General features: G+C 36.5%; 1 protein-coding gene across 4 annotated transcripts in view; it reads right to left on the bottom strand.

Annotated features, from left to right (window-relative positions):
- The window catches only part of PPP1R9A (protein phosphatase 1 regulatory subunit 9A), a 129,514-nt gene that overhangs the window by 32,967 nt on the left and 82,747 nt on the right, over positions 1–13,800 (bottom strand). For 3 of the 4 annotated variants that reach the window (XM_030264681.4, XM_030264684.4, XM_030264689.4), the window contains exons 5-6: positions 9,472–9,607; positions 874–1,029 (exon numbers count right to left, since the gene is read on the bottom strand). In XM_030264681.4, the coding sequence (XP_030120541.4) occupies positions 874–1,029; positions 9,472–9,607 (292 nt within the window). The remainder of the gene's footprint in view (positions 1–873; positions 1,030–9,471; positions 9,608–13,800) is intronic. The other variant, XM_030264686.4, reaches the window with a different exon arrangement.

Raw genomic sequence — 13,800 nt, 5'->3', positions numbered from 1 at the left:
GCTACTTTCAACCCTTCCATCTTCCTGTGTTTAAAAAAAAAAAACAAAAACAAAACAAGTTCTTCACTGCCATCACTTAGCCCATTACTGTAAACTTAGGTACATCCATTGTTTCATATCTTTATTTGAATGAGAATTCAGGAAAGTTTAAAAAGATGCCACATCAAAAGCATACAGCCTAAAATACAGAAGGAATGTCCCTCCATACTTTGGTATGTGAAACTATATTAATTCAATGACCACAATGAACACCGCAGTTACTACAGGTAGATGCTACACTCCCTAACCATAAACTTTGTATGGTTTTGGTAAAACACCATCTTGAAGTATGGCTGCTCCCACAATAGAGCATCTTTCTAAATACATGGTCAAACACATGACATGGCTGTACACTGCTGAGTCACTGTGTAATGGCATAGGACGAGTTCCACGTCTCTCTTCATTGAAATTTAACATTTGTTGTTTGGTTTTCCCAATCACCTTTTATTGGGATCTTAAAACACCAAAGCAAACCAAAGCAAACCAAGCCAAAAAAAACAACCCCAAAACACAGCACCCTGCTAGTGATGAATTAACTTGCACTTTTTCTATGTGGTCAAGCTAAGTGCTGAGGCAGACTAACTTCTGTATTGAAAAGTTAATTTATAAATTGCCCTCATCAATACAACAGTCACCTGAAAACCGATGCCAAAGTATCTCCAAAGGCCTGTTCTACTTCTTTCAAGCAGAAATTTCTGAGTCATTTCGAAGTACTAAGCATACAAAAAGCTAAAAATCACTCCAGTTTTCAAGAGAAAAAAACCCAAGCAGTGAGATAATTAGAAATGTGGTTCAGTGATGTATGTCAGGAGTATTTTCTGATGTATGACTTACTTCTTTGAATTTGTGAGCAAGTTTGCTGGTGTCCACATCACTGGGGGAGAACATGTCATCATTTTCAGGGAGATCGAACACTTCAATAGCCATGTCACCTCCTGGAAGGACAGGTCCCATGTCTTCGTCTTCTTCATCTGTAGCATATTCCCCTGTCTTAATTTTATAGCATTTAAGAAATTCCAGTTATCCTCTTATTATGCAGAGACTATTCAAAGTGTAATTAACATACTGTGCAATCACAGCATTCTGCATACAAAAAAGTTTATCTTTGTCGTTAGCTATAATCCCAGTACTGATGAATTCTACCAGAAAAAATTTTAACTCCACAGTAGTATTTCAGTACATTAAGAGAGAAGAGAAAACAGTTTCTTAAGCACTAATAACTCAGTTCTCAAGCATTACTGGCTCTGTATTTTGATGGTTTCATCCTTTTCCAAGTGAGACCTATTTTCCACTGGAAGAACTCTCCAAATTTATTTTAGATTTAACAATGAATCTTTTCCAAACAGGAAAAACACAGAATACAACCAACAGGATCTTGTTTAGTCGTTAGTAAAGTCATCTGGATGAAGTCATTCTCTAGTGATGTTCCACGTTGAATTTGAAAATTCACTAGTTTGCTCTTTATAAACAAATTAACAATAGAAAAGTCACACCCATGCAGAAAGACAACAATAGGAAAAAGAAACCAAGTGTCAGAGTCAAACATGTTCAGGGTCTGAAGCCAGAGTTCACTCTATTTTCAACCTGAATAAGGAGCTGCTATGAATTAGTTTGGAACAATAAAAGTGGGTGTTTCTTGTATTGGTAAACCATGAGGTGGAAACAATTTGCTGACAAAACAGGATTTTGAAAAATCGTAAGCTGCAATCAGTATCTCAAGAACAAAAAAAAAAAAAAAAAAAAAAAAAAAAAAAAAAAAACCAAAAACCAAAAAAAAACCAAAAAAACCCCCAAAAAAGCACAAAACCAAAACAAAAAACAAACAAACAAAAAACCAAAACCAAACAAAACAACAATATTGAAAGCTGCCTACTCAGTGTTTTGCACAAATATCTGTGCTCATCTCTCCCCATCCCTAAGGGGAATGGTACCACCTTGCTCCTGCAGGGCTCCCTCTGGAAGCTGGAGTACAGCGTGCACAGATCACAAACAGTGCTGGCTTGCAGATGACTATGCAAACACATTATAAAGCAAACACTTCCCTCAGGACCACATCTGGATTTATAAGGCCTGGGACTAAATAAATACATGGAAAAGGAAGGGCGGGGGGACCGGTGCAGTGTTTTTCATGTTTATACAGTAACACCACCAAAATTTTGACAAAACTATTCAAAGGTTTTCTTCATGAGCTTTCTGTTTCTGAGATGAAGAAACATAATACTATTATCAGAAGTATATTCCCCATAGTGCTAAAATGATCTATTAGTGTAATTTTTTGACAAAAGGACTTTTCAAAACAAGAGGTAAGAACTGAGATGTTTGAACAACAGTTCAAACCTCAGCTTCGTACCTTAATTCAGTTACTCTGCTGTTGTTTAGGCTTATGTGAATCTCTCTAAAAAGCAGTGCATGCAAGATGTTGACCCTAGGTGCACAGGACACACAGACAGCACACAGAATCATAGAATGGTTTGGGTTAAAAGCAACCTTCAAAGATCATGAAAAACCTACATTCCTCTTTTTTTAAACCACTGAAGTTTTAAAAAACAAAGCCAAAACACATAGAAAGCATAAAATAGTATAATAAAATTTTATGATGTTGAGAGAACTACTAAAAAGAAAGTAAGTCATAAACATGCACATCCATACTTTAAAATAGTCACTGTAAAGTGAGGCACTTTTTTGGTGAGTTATTGCTGCCACTATAAATAGTAACTGATTCTCCAATTAAATAAACAGTAACCATTTAAGTTATATACTTCATGCCTACTAAGCATATATGCCTAAGAATCTCAATAGTCTTCTATTAAGAAAAAGCTAACAGCTGGTTTTTGCTCCTTCTTTCCTTATTTAAGAGAAGCAAAGAATACTCCATATCATTGGAGTTTTCAGGCATGTAAGCACTATAAGCTAAACAAAACAACACCTGAAATTGTCATTCTGTATGTCTAGATCTCATGCACACACAAAAAAAATCTTGTGTTACACTACACCTGTAGTAACTTCTGCTTCTATTTTATTCTCCCTGGCTATGTGCTGGCTATTGTCCCTCCCTAGTAGCTGTCTAAACTGAAAATTTGGCTGCTAACTCTCCTGGCTCTTTCCAGGAGAATGTAATGCCACCTTCACACACTATCAGGGCAACCAGGAGCAGATAGACTAACTCTTAAAATCACTGAGATTTCAGAAAAATTAATTTTTATGGGGACAAAATACTAACAGTCCATGTACTTTCCATTTTGCAGTCATTATCCCTGAAACAAAAAAGGTAATACACAACTGTGATTTCTACATTAAAAAAAATCCTGGTGGGTCCATCATCAGTGGCAAGGAAATCTCTGTAGCATGCAAAGAAGAGGCAGAAACAGGATCATTAACCAGTAAACTCATGCCCTGCTTATGTAAAACAAAACAGGCCTGGCACAGCTACATATGCATTTTAAAGAAATACATTAATACAAAATCCCAATTACATTCAGCCATTTTGGCAAAGGAATAAAACAGATGAATTTAGTTAAAACTGATTTCTCCAAAGACTTAAGCTAAGAAAAAGTACTGAATAAAAAAATAAAAATGAACACACATGAAGGAGTAAATTATTGGGGAAAAATTCAAGAGCAGACAATATTCTACTGGCCTTAGGAGCCAGAGTGTTTGAAGAGGAACGTCAGGCAGCTAAAAATGAACAAAAAAGAATATCTTGCTTCAAATTGTACATAATGAGTGTCAATGAGCACAGTAATTTTTGCTTCAATTAATGAAAAAAGTAGCTGTCAAAGCAAAGCACAGCTCAAGTAAACAAGACATCAGGACGACAAGAACACATCACAGAATGCAGAAATAAGTGGGACTTTTGCTTTTGTCTTCAAAATAAAGGGATTTCATCTTACACGAAAAACAAATTACAGGTTGAAAAGAACCAATGCGTACATGGAGGAAATATGCATCATGAACTACATGAAACATACTTTCCCTGAGAAAATTTTCTCTGCTGACTTTTGCTGCACATGAAATTACCAGATGGTAGTTGTTCAGACCCTGTGCCAGTTAGCCAGAATGTGAAATTCCCTATTTTACAAGGAACAGCAAGGCACAGAAAAGAAGTTGTCTTACTTCAAATAACAAATCCCTGTGAGGTAAGAGTTGTCACTGTAACTCCCTGAGGTTCCATGCAAAACATTTTGTTTCCTTAGCCAGCAACAGCACTAACATTTTCAACTCCGCAGCCACTGAAAACTTACATGCTCCTGAAGGAAAATCTTAGACCCTTCATTCTGTGTTGGTGAGCAGAATTCATCCATGTAACAGCCCTGTTTCTCACTTCAGTAGCACCTAGGGCTTAAGCTCATCCCATCCAAAGCAATAGCTCCTGATATTAGCCATTCCACTTTGCCATACGCAATCACAGCTAATAGCATGAAATTATCCACATGAGCTGCAATTTTCCACTTCTAAAGGGAAAATGTGTTACTTGCATTGTTTAACTGCCTTAACAGTAAATTTCTGAAATGTGCCTAACACCCTCAACCATAAAGAAGGAGTAGCAGCACCAGCCAGGATAATGCAGATAGACCTTCCCCAAATCACCATAACAAAGGCTGCATCAAGCTACACATTTTGTTCCTGCTGAAACTCTCCCACAATCAGGGAACACCAGGAAGAACTATAAAAATAACTCAAGCCCATCTCTTCATCTGATTTTTTCTTTGATGGCTTGTATTTAATTCTTTCAAAAGAGTGAAGAAAAACATAATGGCACAGTATTAATCATTGCTTTTACAGGAGTGCATCATATTAATGATGTTGGAAAAAATGTACTCTCTGAAAGATTTGGTTAAGCAAATGTATTCTTTGGGTGTTGAGACATTCAACTGCATTGCCACCTTTTTTTTTTATTTTAGCAAGTGTCAAGATTTTCCTCAATGGTTTTAAATGATGCTTTGCTCTCAGCATGTATTAATGAGTGAGAATTTAAACTGAAAAAAATATTCGTTTTGACTATTAGTGATACTATAAAACATCACTTGCATTAAACTACTTGTCTGTGGCCACAGAGTGAACAGAATCCTGCAATATATTATTCATTTCACATTTTGCATCACCCCATGCAGCCTTCTGGAGAACAGGTCATCTGCTTTATGTGACTTTTGTCATTTGCTGTAGAACATGAAGAAGATAATACCGAGTCCAAATCAAAATTCCACGAAATGTCAGGATTTGACTCATGTGCACAGAACACTATGTTAACACAGGGAATTCAAAAGGTTTCAGTCAAGGATACAGATTCAGATCATACTTAGCACACTAAGCAGGAAATACAAAGACAGTGCCTACTTCAAAGCCTTTGAGTTTTATTTTCTGACATGTTGCTACAAATTAAAAGGATGTGAGCTTTTAGAAAGCTAGACAAATTGGTGATAAGCAAACTCTGCAGCAGTCTATCTAGAGGCAACATACTCTCACAGCTTTACTGTGATTAGCACAGACTCACTAGGAAATGCCAGTCCTGACCATTGTATGCAATACTTGAGAAATAGCTGATACTACTGGCTCAAGTGCTTGGCTTGTGAGAGCTTAACAACAAATTGTGAGCTGATGCACACTTATTCTGCTGGTCTTCGCACGGACTCCACTGTGAACATCCATCTTCTTTTCATGTTCATCAGTTCTGCACAAGGGCTTTATGTTTGCATGCAAAAACTTAAATGAAGGAGCATATGAAAGCATCCTGCAACCCTGTGATGACCTGCCCATGGTAACAGTAGATTCTGAAATGCAGGGATGCAGGGCATTTATATAGTAAATGATGAGTTTTCAGTATTACTTACACAGTAATGATATGCATTGATAAATGTATGTATGTATGTAAATGTATGATATGAAACTCTATGTATTAGTGTAAATCTTCCCCAACAAACAGCTGTCAGGCAACATTCCTGCAAGGCAATGGAATGAGAAGGTAGTAGGCTAACACTGCATCTCTAAATTCAACTCAAGTCCACTGCCCACTAGCTGGCAGAAACCAAAACTGTCTCAGAAGACTGCTTTTTAAAGTAACTTGTATCCTTCTAAAATACCCACAGACTCCTTGGGCTATGAAGACTTTCAGAAGCTCCAAAACAGAGGAAATCCAGCCAGCTAGTGACACAGCAAGATGCAACACCAGAACCTGCTCATGCTTGGCACACATTCTCTTCCTGTGGTTTAACCACCTCTAACAAACACAAGTCATGTGCCATGACCACAGAACTCAAACAAGATCACTGACTTCCTGCTCTGGAAAACTTAAAATGTTATTGCTGTACTTGTGGTGAAGTCTCTGAGCCTCAGAATTTGTCAGTCTCAAGATCATTTTCTTGTTTATTTATACAGCACTGTACCTGGAGATCCATGTTACCATATTTTAAAAGCTGCAGGAAAATGAACACGATGGCTTGACAGCTCTGAGACTGAGCAACTCGTGTATAATTCTGTGCTGCCTCAATGCCAAACTCCTTACACTGGCAATTCAAATACTTCTGAACTCCAAGCAGTCAGAGTCACTATTCCTTTGATGAAACAGACTCAAAAGCATAGTAGTGGTTTTTCTACACTTGTAGATATTCACTTAGGCAGTGCAAACTGAGATTTTTTTTTTTGCCCAAAAGGTGCTCTGCTTACCAGAGCCAAAGAATGTAGAGCTGCTGGTGGTATCTGGCAGCAACATAAACCCAGCCAGACTTGTCCACACAGAGCAAGGTAAGCTCAAAGAAGTAATGCTCATATTTGACAGTAAATGAAGCAGAAGTGACCAAAAATGTCTTTGAACTGCGGCTAATGTGCATTAGATCACAGTTTACATCGTGTCAGTTATCTGGCAATGGTGCAAGTTATGTGAGTAGACCTGGGTAGCATAGTCAGGTGGCCAAAAAATAGTAATACTCAGATTACTGCAGGTATTCAATAAAATCTATTTCTGTTAAGTCTCATAATTAAAAAAGGGAACATGCTACACTGCATACCTTAGTAACTAAACCCCAGCATTTACTCTGAAAATGTTTACCGCCCATGTCCCAGATATATATATGGCATTAAGTAGTAAATGGGTATGACCTTCAATGATCCCAATGTAGTTTTTAAGCACTGCATTTGTTCTCAGGCCTAACTCCTTCTCCTTCCAAAAGAGATAATTGACGAGATCATCTGGATCTCCCCTGGTAAATGTCTTTTCCTTTCTCCTTTCCTCATATACAACACACACTCTCCTCTGCACTCCAAAGGCCATTGCCAAAAATCATGTTAAAGTCACAGAGATGGTCACCATCCTCAGTGTAGTGCTAGAATAAGAAAAGATACCTTTGACTCTCTTAATTATGGAAAAATATGGGAAAAACTTGCCCAATTTTATTTCCTCTCTATGATCCAAAGCACTATCAACAGAAAACACTTTGTGAATTTAGCATCTTTTGTGAAAAATTTATGCAGTGAACAGGGCTTAAGAGTTTGCAGCCACCAAATTGCAAGACATATCACAAATAGTACATGATACCTACTCATCCCTGTCCTCTTTCAGTACTGTACTGAGAAACACCTGCATGGCCATCTGTGTGAGTGTCACCATCAGCACCTTCACAGCAACAATCCTTACTGAAGGCTGAAGTACCACCAGGATCAGTATTGATCAATAGGGGTTTAAACATTTTCTTTACTGACAGATCTTGAGTCATGCCACCTCTGTAGGTAAGGAACACAAACATTTGAGATTTTTTGCAGGTGGCTGTGTCCCACAGATAAAAGGTGTAATGCATCAATCACTTACACAGGTCAGCCACACACCCCTTTACATGCAAGTACACAGTGAGAAAGATTTGATCATCAGGCATTTAGGATACCCCTATCCTGCCTGTATGAAAGCAATCAGACTATGCTCACAATAAGGTGGTACTGAAAATCTTTGAACCCTCACATCTGCAGCATGCTGTGACGAGTTGTGAGAAGCCTCTTTTCCCAAAGCCTAGTTGATCAATTTTGTTTTTGAAGAGATTGTAAGAGAGTTCCTTCAAGAAACTTCTCTTGAATTTAATTCTAGACTAAAGAGAAGTTGGGAGACTCACATGTTTCTGTAGTCTGAGGAGGGAACAGAGAGGATATGGATTTTTCTATCCTTCATGGTCTCCCACAGGCATGGCTTCCATTTGCATGTATGTACAGCTCTTATTTATATATGTCCCAGTGACAGGATTAATTCTAAGACATATTGAAATATTTTTATTCTTAATATCAGTGGAAATTACAGTAAGTGAAAGCCTTACTGGGGCCAGACAGGACTTTTATTTAGTCTGTTGGGACACTTCTGATTGTTCTGACATATTGCTATTTTAACAGTGTGTTTCCAAATCTGAGTATATCCTGATTTTACGTCAAGAGTATTTTTTTTCCTAAGAATAAAAACCTGAAATAAATGCATATCACAAGTTCTCTATCTCCCCTTATCTACTGTTCCCTTACACACACACAAAAAAACCCAAAAAAACAACCAAAAAACCAAAACAAACAAAAAAACCAAAAAAAAACCCACCAAAAAAACCCCCATCAAACCCAGAAACTGACCCAGGATGAAAACACACTAATACATGGAGTCTGGCATTTCAAATAATATTACTCAAGATGATGTGAAATGATGACAGTATACTTGAGCTATATGGAAGCAGTTTGTTACAAAACCCAGCAGCTAATTTATGGAATAACACAGACAGCAGTAGTCTCTGAAAAAGCTCTCAAAGTAATATTTCCAAGTATCTTGCTATCTAGGCATAGGAGGAATTTTATGAGACTCGAAAGAAATTATGGAAATTTTACTGCAAAGAGTTGCTACTTTCAGAACCTTTATATTGGCACTAATTGTAAGAATGAATATACATTTCAGAAAAGGTAGGCTAATTCTCTATCCTGAGGAATATCTGTTCAAAAAGAAACAAAATCCCAGTGTGTGGAAGGAGGGGGTCTTACCTAGAATTTCAGAAAACATTCTGACTTAAGAAGAATATAAATTCTTCTAGGAAAAAAAATACTTCCTCAACCCCTCTAAAAGTCAGAAGGCAACTTTTAGCGGTTTTCACAGAAGTTTAACATTTCCATGCACAACCAACCAAACTTTGCTCCCTTATTTCAGAAAGATACAGGCTTTCAAGGAAGAGGAATGCTTACAGAAACATCAACCAACTTGAAATTTGCCCTTGTAGAACAAAACAAACACTAAATCTGTGATGAATTTTTTTTCTATAGATTTGTTCTTCAATTAAGATTCATCATCAAAATCCGTAACAATCATCAGCAAACGTAATGGAAAGGTCCAAAAGTTGACCTCTGAGCGGCAAGTAAAAAGAAGGAATTAGGAATAGAAAACAGAACATTAAAAAACACCAAATAGTGAAACACTGGTTATTCTGTTACCTCATCATCATCTGCATCATACTGTGCATAGTGCTGCTCCAGCAGCTCTCTCTGGCGCCGTTCTTGTTCCAGAGTTTGGCTGATCAGCTGCGCAACCTCACTCACTTGTCCCGGTTTTTCTCGTCCAATTACAAACCTATACGAAACATTAGTGAAAAAACATTACTCCTATTGTTTACTGACGTTCTAGGGTTTTAGCCATTTCTAGTATAGAGGGTAGCTTTTTTCTCCAAAGATGCATAATTTTGATTGTTTCAGATGTGTTCTGTGGATGAGATTTGTCACAAGGGCATTGTGTGCAGGAGTAGGAGTGATCAGACCATGACAGGTCTGATCACATGACAGGGGGGGCAAAATAGAAGGGACCATTACAAGCCACCACTCCAAGTTTCAGTAAAGCATAATCACTTCCATCCCCTTCAGAGCCACGTAATTTCCAGAAGGCTACAGAAGACCAGGCTGTTACGGATGCACAGTAAGAGCACAGGTGCACTTGTGGCAGCTTACAGTGGAAGGAACATGCATCAGAGTAACTCCTCCCCACTCTGACTAAAAAGTTCTTCCATCTCTGAGCTTTTATATTTGTCTTCCTCTGGTCTAGAAAACAGAATCTATTTCCTTTTAAAATCGGACAGACGTTATTTCCTTAATTTTAGGCTGCATTTAAATCTGTCTTTTATTTCATGAGCTTCTGTTGCTAAGGGATGTTTTCTCTACTGTTAGCTACTGCTGAACACTAGGCACACACTTCCTTGGTTTAACAAAACACAAGGGAAGTGCCTCTTTCTTGGTTGAGACTTACAAGAATGCTTCTCAGTCTTGCTTTCAGCAACTGGAACTCAGAGTTGGTTAGGACTGTAACCCCTTTTTTTTTTTCTTTTAGCACAGTGGCATAACCATATTTAGGTATGCTGCTATCTCCAGAACTAACCATAAACACCCATTACACAATACCAACACACTGTGAATTATTGAACAAAAGCACTATTTAAAGATGTCAAGATGAAGAATTATTTTCTTAGAAGGCTAGAAAGACAATTAGGTAATTATAGATGAAAGAAGTATTATGTAGAGCTGAAAAGCACAATAAGGTGACACTGAGATACTGGATATAGTAAATTATTTGTTCCTACAACATTTGGCAAATGATTTTAATTTATTATTTGAATGAGAGGCAGATATGTGCATTATATCTCATGTATGAAAACTCTTTTTGTTAGTACTGCCTATCATTGTTAAAATCCCTTGGGATTTGTAATCTATGTGCAAGCCAACTTCCCAACAGTAGATGACCCTGGCTCCATTTCCTATGACAAATAATTTTTCAGATTCTATGATGTGAGGCACTACAGAAAGGACTGCAATTTGGAGATTATTTCAACATCATCAAAATATCCAACCTACTAATTTCTTCCAAAAGGATAAGAAAGGTGAGAATGAGTAACTCCGTTTGAAATAATGGCACAAGGTGCTCTGAAAATAATTTGCAAGGAAGTATCTTAGCTTAAAACATCAACAGCAAATACAGCAGAAACTAGAAGAGAATCAAGGCAATAACATCAGTGTTTTACTCCTGATCAAAACAGATTACAGTCTGGCACTCATATCCCACCATTACAAAATACAACGTGTGTTCTCAGTAATGACAAAGACCTCGGGCTGAAAGAAAGAGAATGTTTCTTCATGGCCCCTACACTTCATCTGCTCTGCATACTGACTCACAGACAGATCCTGTTTCCTCCAAATTTTGATTTTAGAGCCAAGTATTACAAAGACTAAACCAGTCATGTTTTCAGACTCAACTGGGAGGAACAATGAACTTTTGAAATTACTAAAGGAAGTAAAAAAAGGATTTAACCCGTATCTGCTACTTGTTTGTCTCTTCTAATGTAAAAATAAATTAAAATTGAATACAGAAAAAAATCTATTAAAAAAAAACATTTTAAGCAAAATTATGCATATTACTTACACATAGTAGGCAGAGCACCACATTTGTAAACATGTGAGGGAGATCCTCAATGTGCAAAGTTATGAAACCACACAAAGTGTGCAAATATTGGATTCCCTCTGGGCCTCTGTCTGGTAAGCCACCTTCCTTGGAAAATACAAGACTCAAAATACTTCATACAATCACCTTCATACACTTCAGTGTAAACTGAAGCCTTAGAATAGAGAACATATAATGCATCCAAAGTCTGTTAATTCCTGATAATTTAGAAGTGGGTTTTGACACATTAGACTGTAATGCAGTAATATTTTCAAACAGATAAACAAAATTAAGTAGGTTGTAAACATATGAAGCCTTATTAACTGAATTTTTTTTCTCATGCCAAAGACACAGTTCACAGTGATGTGATTTCCAAGGCTTGAATAATATATAAAAATGAAGTTACTCTGTGATAACTGAAGCTGTCTGATGACATATGAATAAAAGCCTCAAAGCAATGACAAAGTTTAAAGCAAATGTTTTTCAAAATAGAAATATACTACTAATGTTCCATCTTACTAAAATTTATTGCTTTAGAGTGAGGCATACCCAAAATGTCTAAAAATAATTTTCAGAAGCATTCAATCTACAATTGATGTCAATTCTAAACACAGAATTGTAAATTTGTATAGTGGAATACTATGTTCCCAGCAATTACAGCTTTTACTAACTAAACCAAACTTTTTGTCATTTTACATTCCATAACCTTAAGATACCATGCATATAATTATACTTAACTGGTAATTGAGATAAACCATAAATTATAAAGTCACATTTTAAAGACAGAGCTGAATAAAAATAACTTAGAAAACCATAAAGCAGGGCAAGTTATTAAAACTCAAAACATGAATTAGATATTTATTCACAGAATAGCTTTAAATACAAAAGCTATCATAATCTGAAGTGTTTAAATATGAGAAAGAGACATAAGGCTATGATTCACTGACCAAAAAATCAGTCACTGAACCATAATACAAACACTTCAATAAAGTAGCTAATTATATATTTCAAATCACTTTGGCTGAACAAAATCAATCACATGCAATTCAGACTTCACTATTTAATCTCAAGGACTAGAAGTATTATAAGAAAGAACTACACATTCTGTCAGCAATAATATATTTGAGAAGCTGGTCATGTTTTTACATTTAAGAAATTTGAGCATTTTACAGCCTTTAAACTACATCACAATAATATTCCCCTAGATTATTAAAGTCAGCAAATGCAAAATAAACCCCAGCAAATCTGAGATACAGCCATCACTGTACTAAATTTTAGGTCATTACTGATCTTTTCTGAAGTCTGCAAAAAAAGAAGGAAGGAGAAGGAGAGAGGCAGGGCATGAACTGCCCTTGATACTCAAGAGTTACATGCAATTTAGCTGAATTACCAGCCATGAAATATTCTTTGTGATTGTGGTTAGAATGAACAGGGATGCAGCTAGAAATGTAATTAATATTTGACTCTGTAATGGATTTTAGAGTATCTAAAAGAATTATGTATCTTGAGACATTGAAAATTAATTACAGTAGCAGTGGTTAAGAAAAGCATTCTACTGAAATTGAACGTAACTCCGACATCTCCTGCAATCCATGATTTAAATATTTTACAGCACACCTGATACATAGCCTGCTGCATTTATTAAAAGAGGATCATCAGACCTGTGCTTCTTGAAATAACTTATTGATTTTTTATCAGCTATGGAAACCAGAAACATTACTTTAAAAATTGATTAAAATAAAAAATATTTCCACTCTGAAAATAACTGGTACTAAAAAAATTGCAAAAGGAACCAAATCTGTGATGCGAAACTGAAGTTCTGCAGCACACATTTTTAGTGAAATGAGTTAATGATTTCTCCTGAAAATACTTCAGGAATTATGTGCTCAGTTAAAAACACATCAGCACGGTTTCCTTAAATCCAACAAATATCAAGTAAGAATACAGCAAACACATTCTATGAAAGAATAGGCGGTTTGCTGTAACTGTATTCAAAATCTTCTCTTCTAACCTTTCCTAAAATACAGTTTGGTACAGTAAATGTACAAATGTAAAAAATGTACAGTAAAATTAATTCAGGGAGTTTTACAGTCAGATGCCTCATATCTGGAACTGTTCAAGTGTGGATGGGGCTTTGAGTAACCTAATCTAGTGGAAGGGTCCCTGACAACAGCAGAGGGGTTGGAACTAAATGATCTTTAAGGTCCCTTTTAACTCAAACCATTATATGATTTTTAGAATTATTTTCCTCTGAGCTTGAAAGCCTAAAGTTGCTTCAGCTAGCATTTATCTCATTTATTTCAAGATGTCTTCAATTACCTACTCTGGCTGCTTCCATTAGG

This window comes from Taeniopygia guttata, chromosome 2 (genome assembly GCF_048771995.1).
Source record: "Taeniopygia guttata chromosome 2, bTaeGut7.mat, whole genome shotgun sequence".
Lineage (NCBI taxonomy): Eukaryota > Metazoa > Chordata > Aves > Passeriformes > Estrildidae > Taeniopygia > Taeniopygia guttata.
The sequence above is the reverse complement of the archived record's forward strand: the minus strand, read 5'-3'. Positions and strand labels throughout refer to the sequence as shown.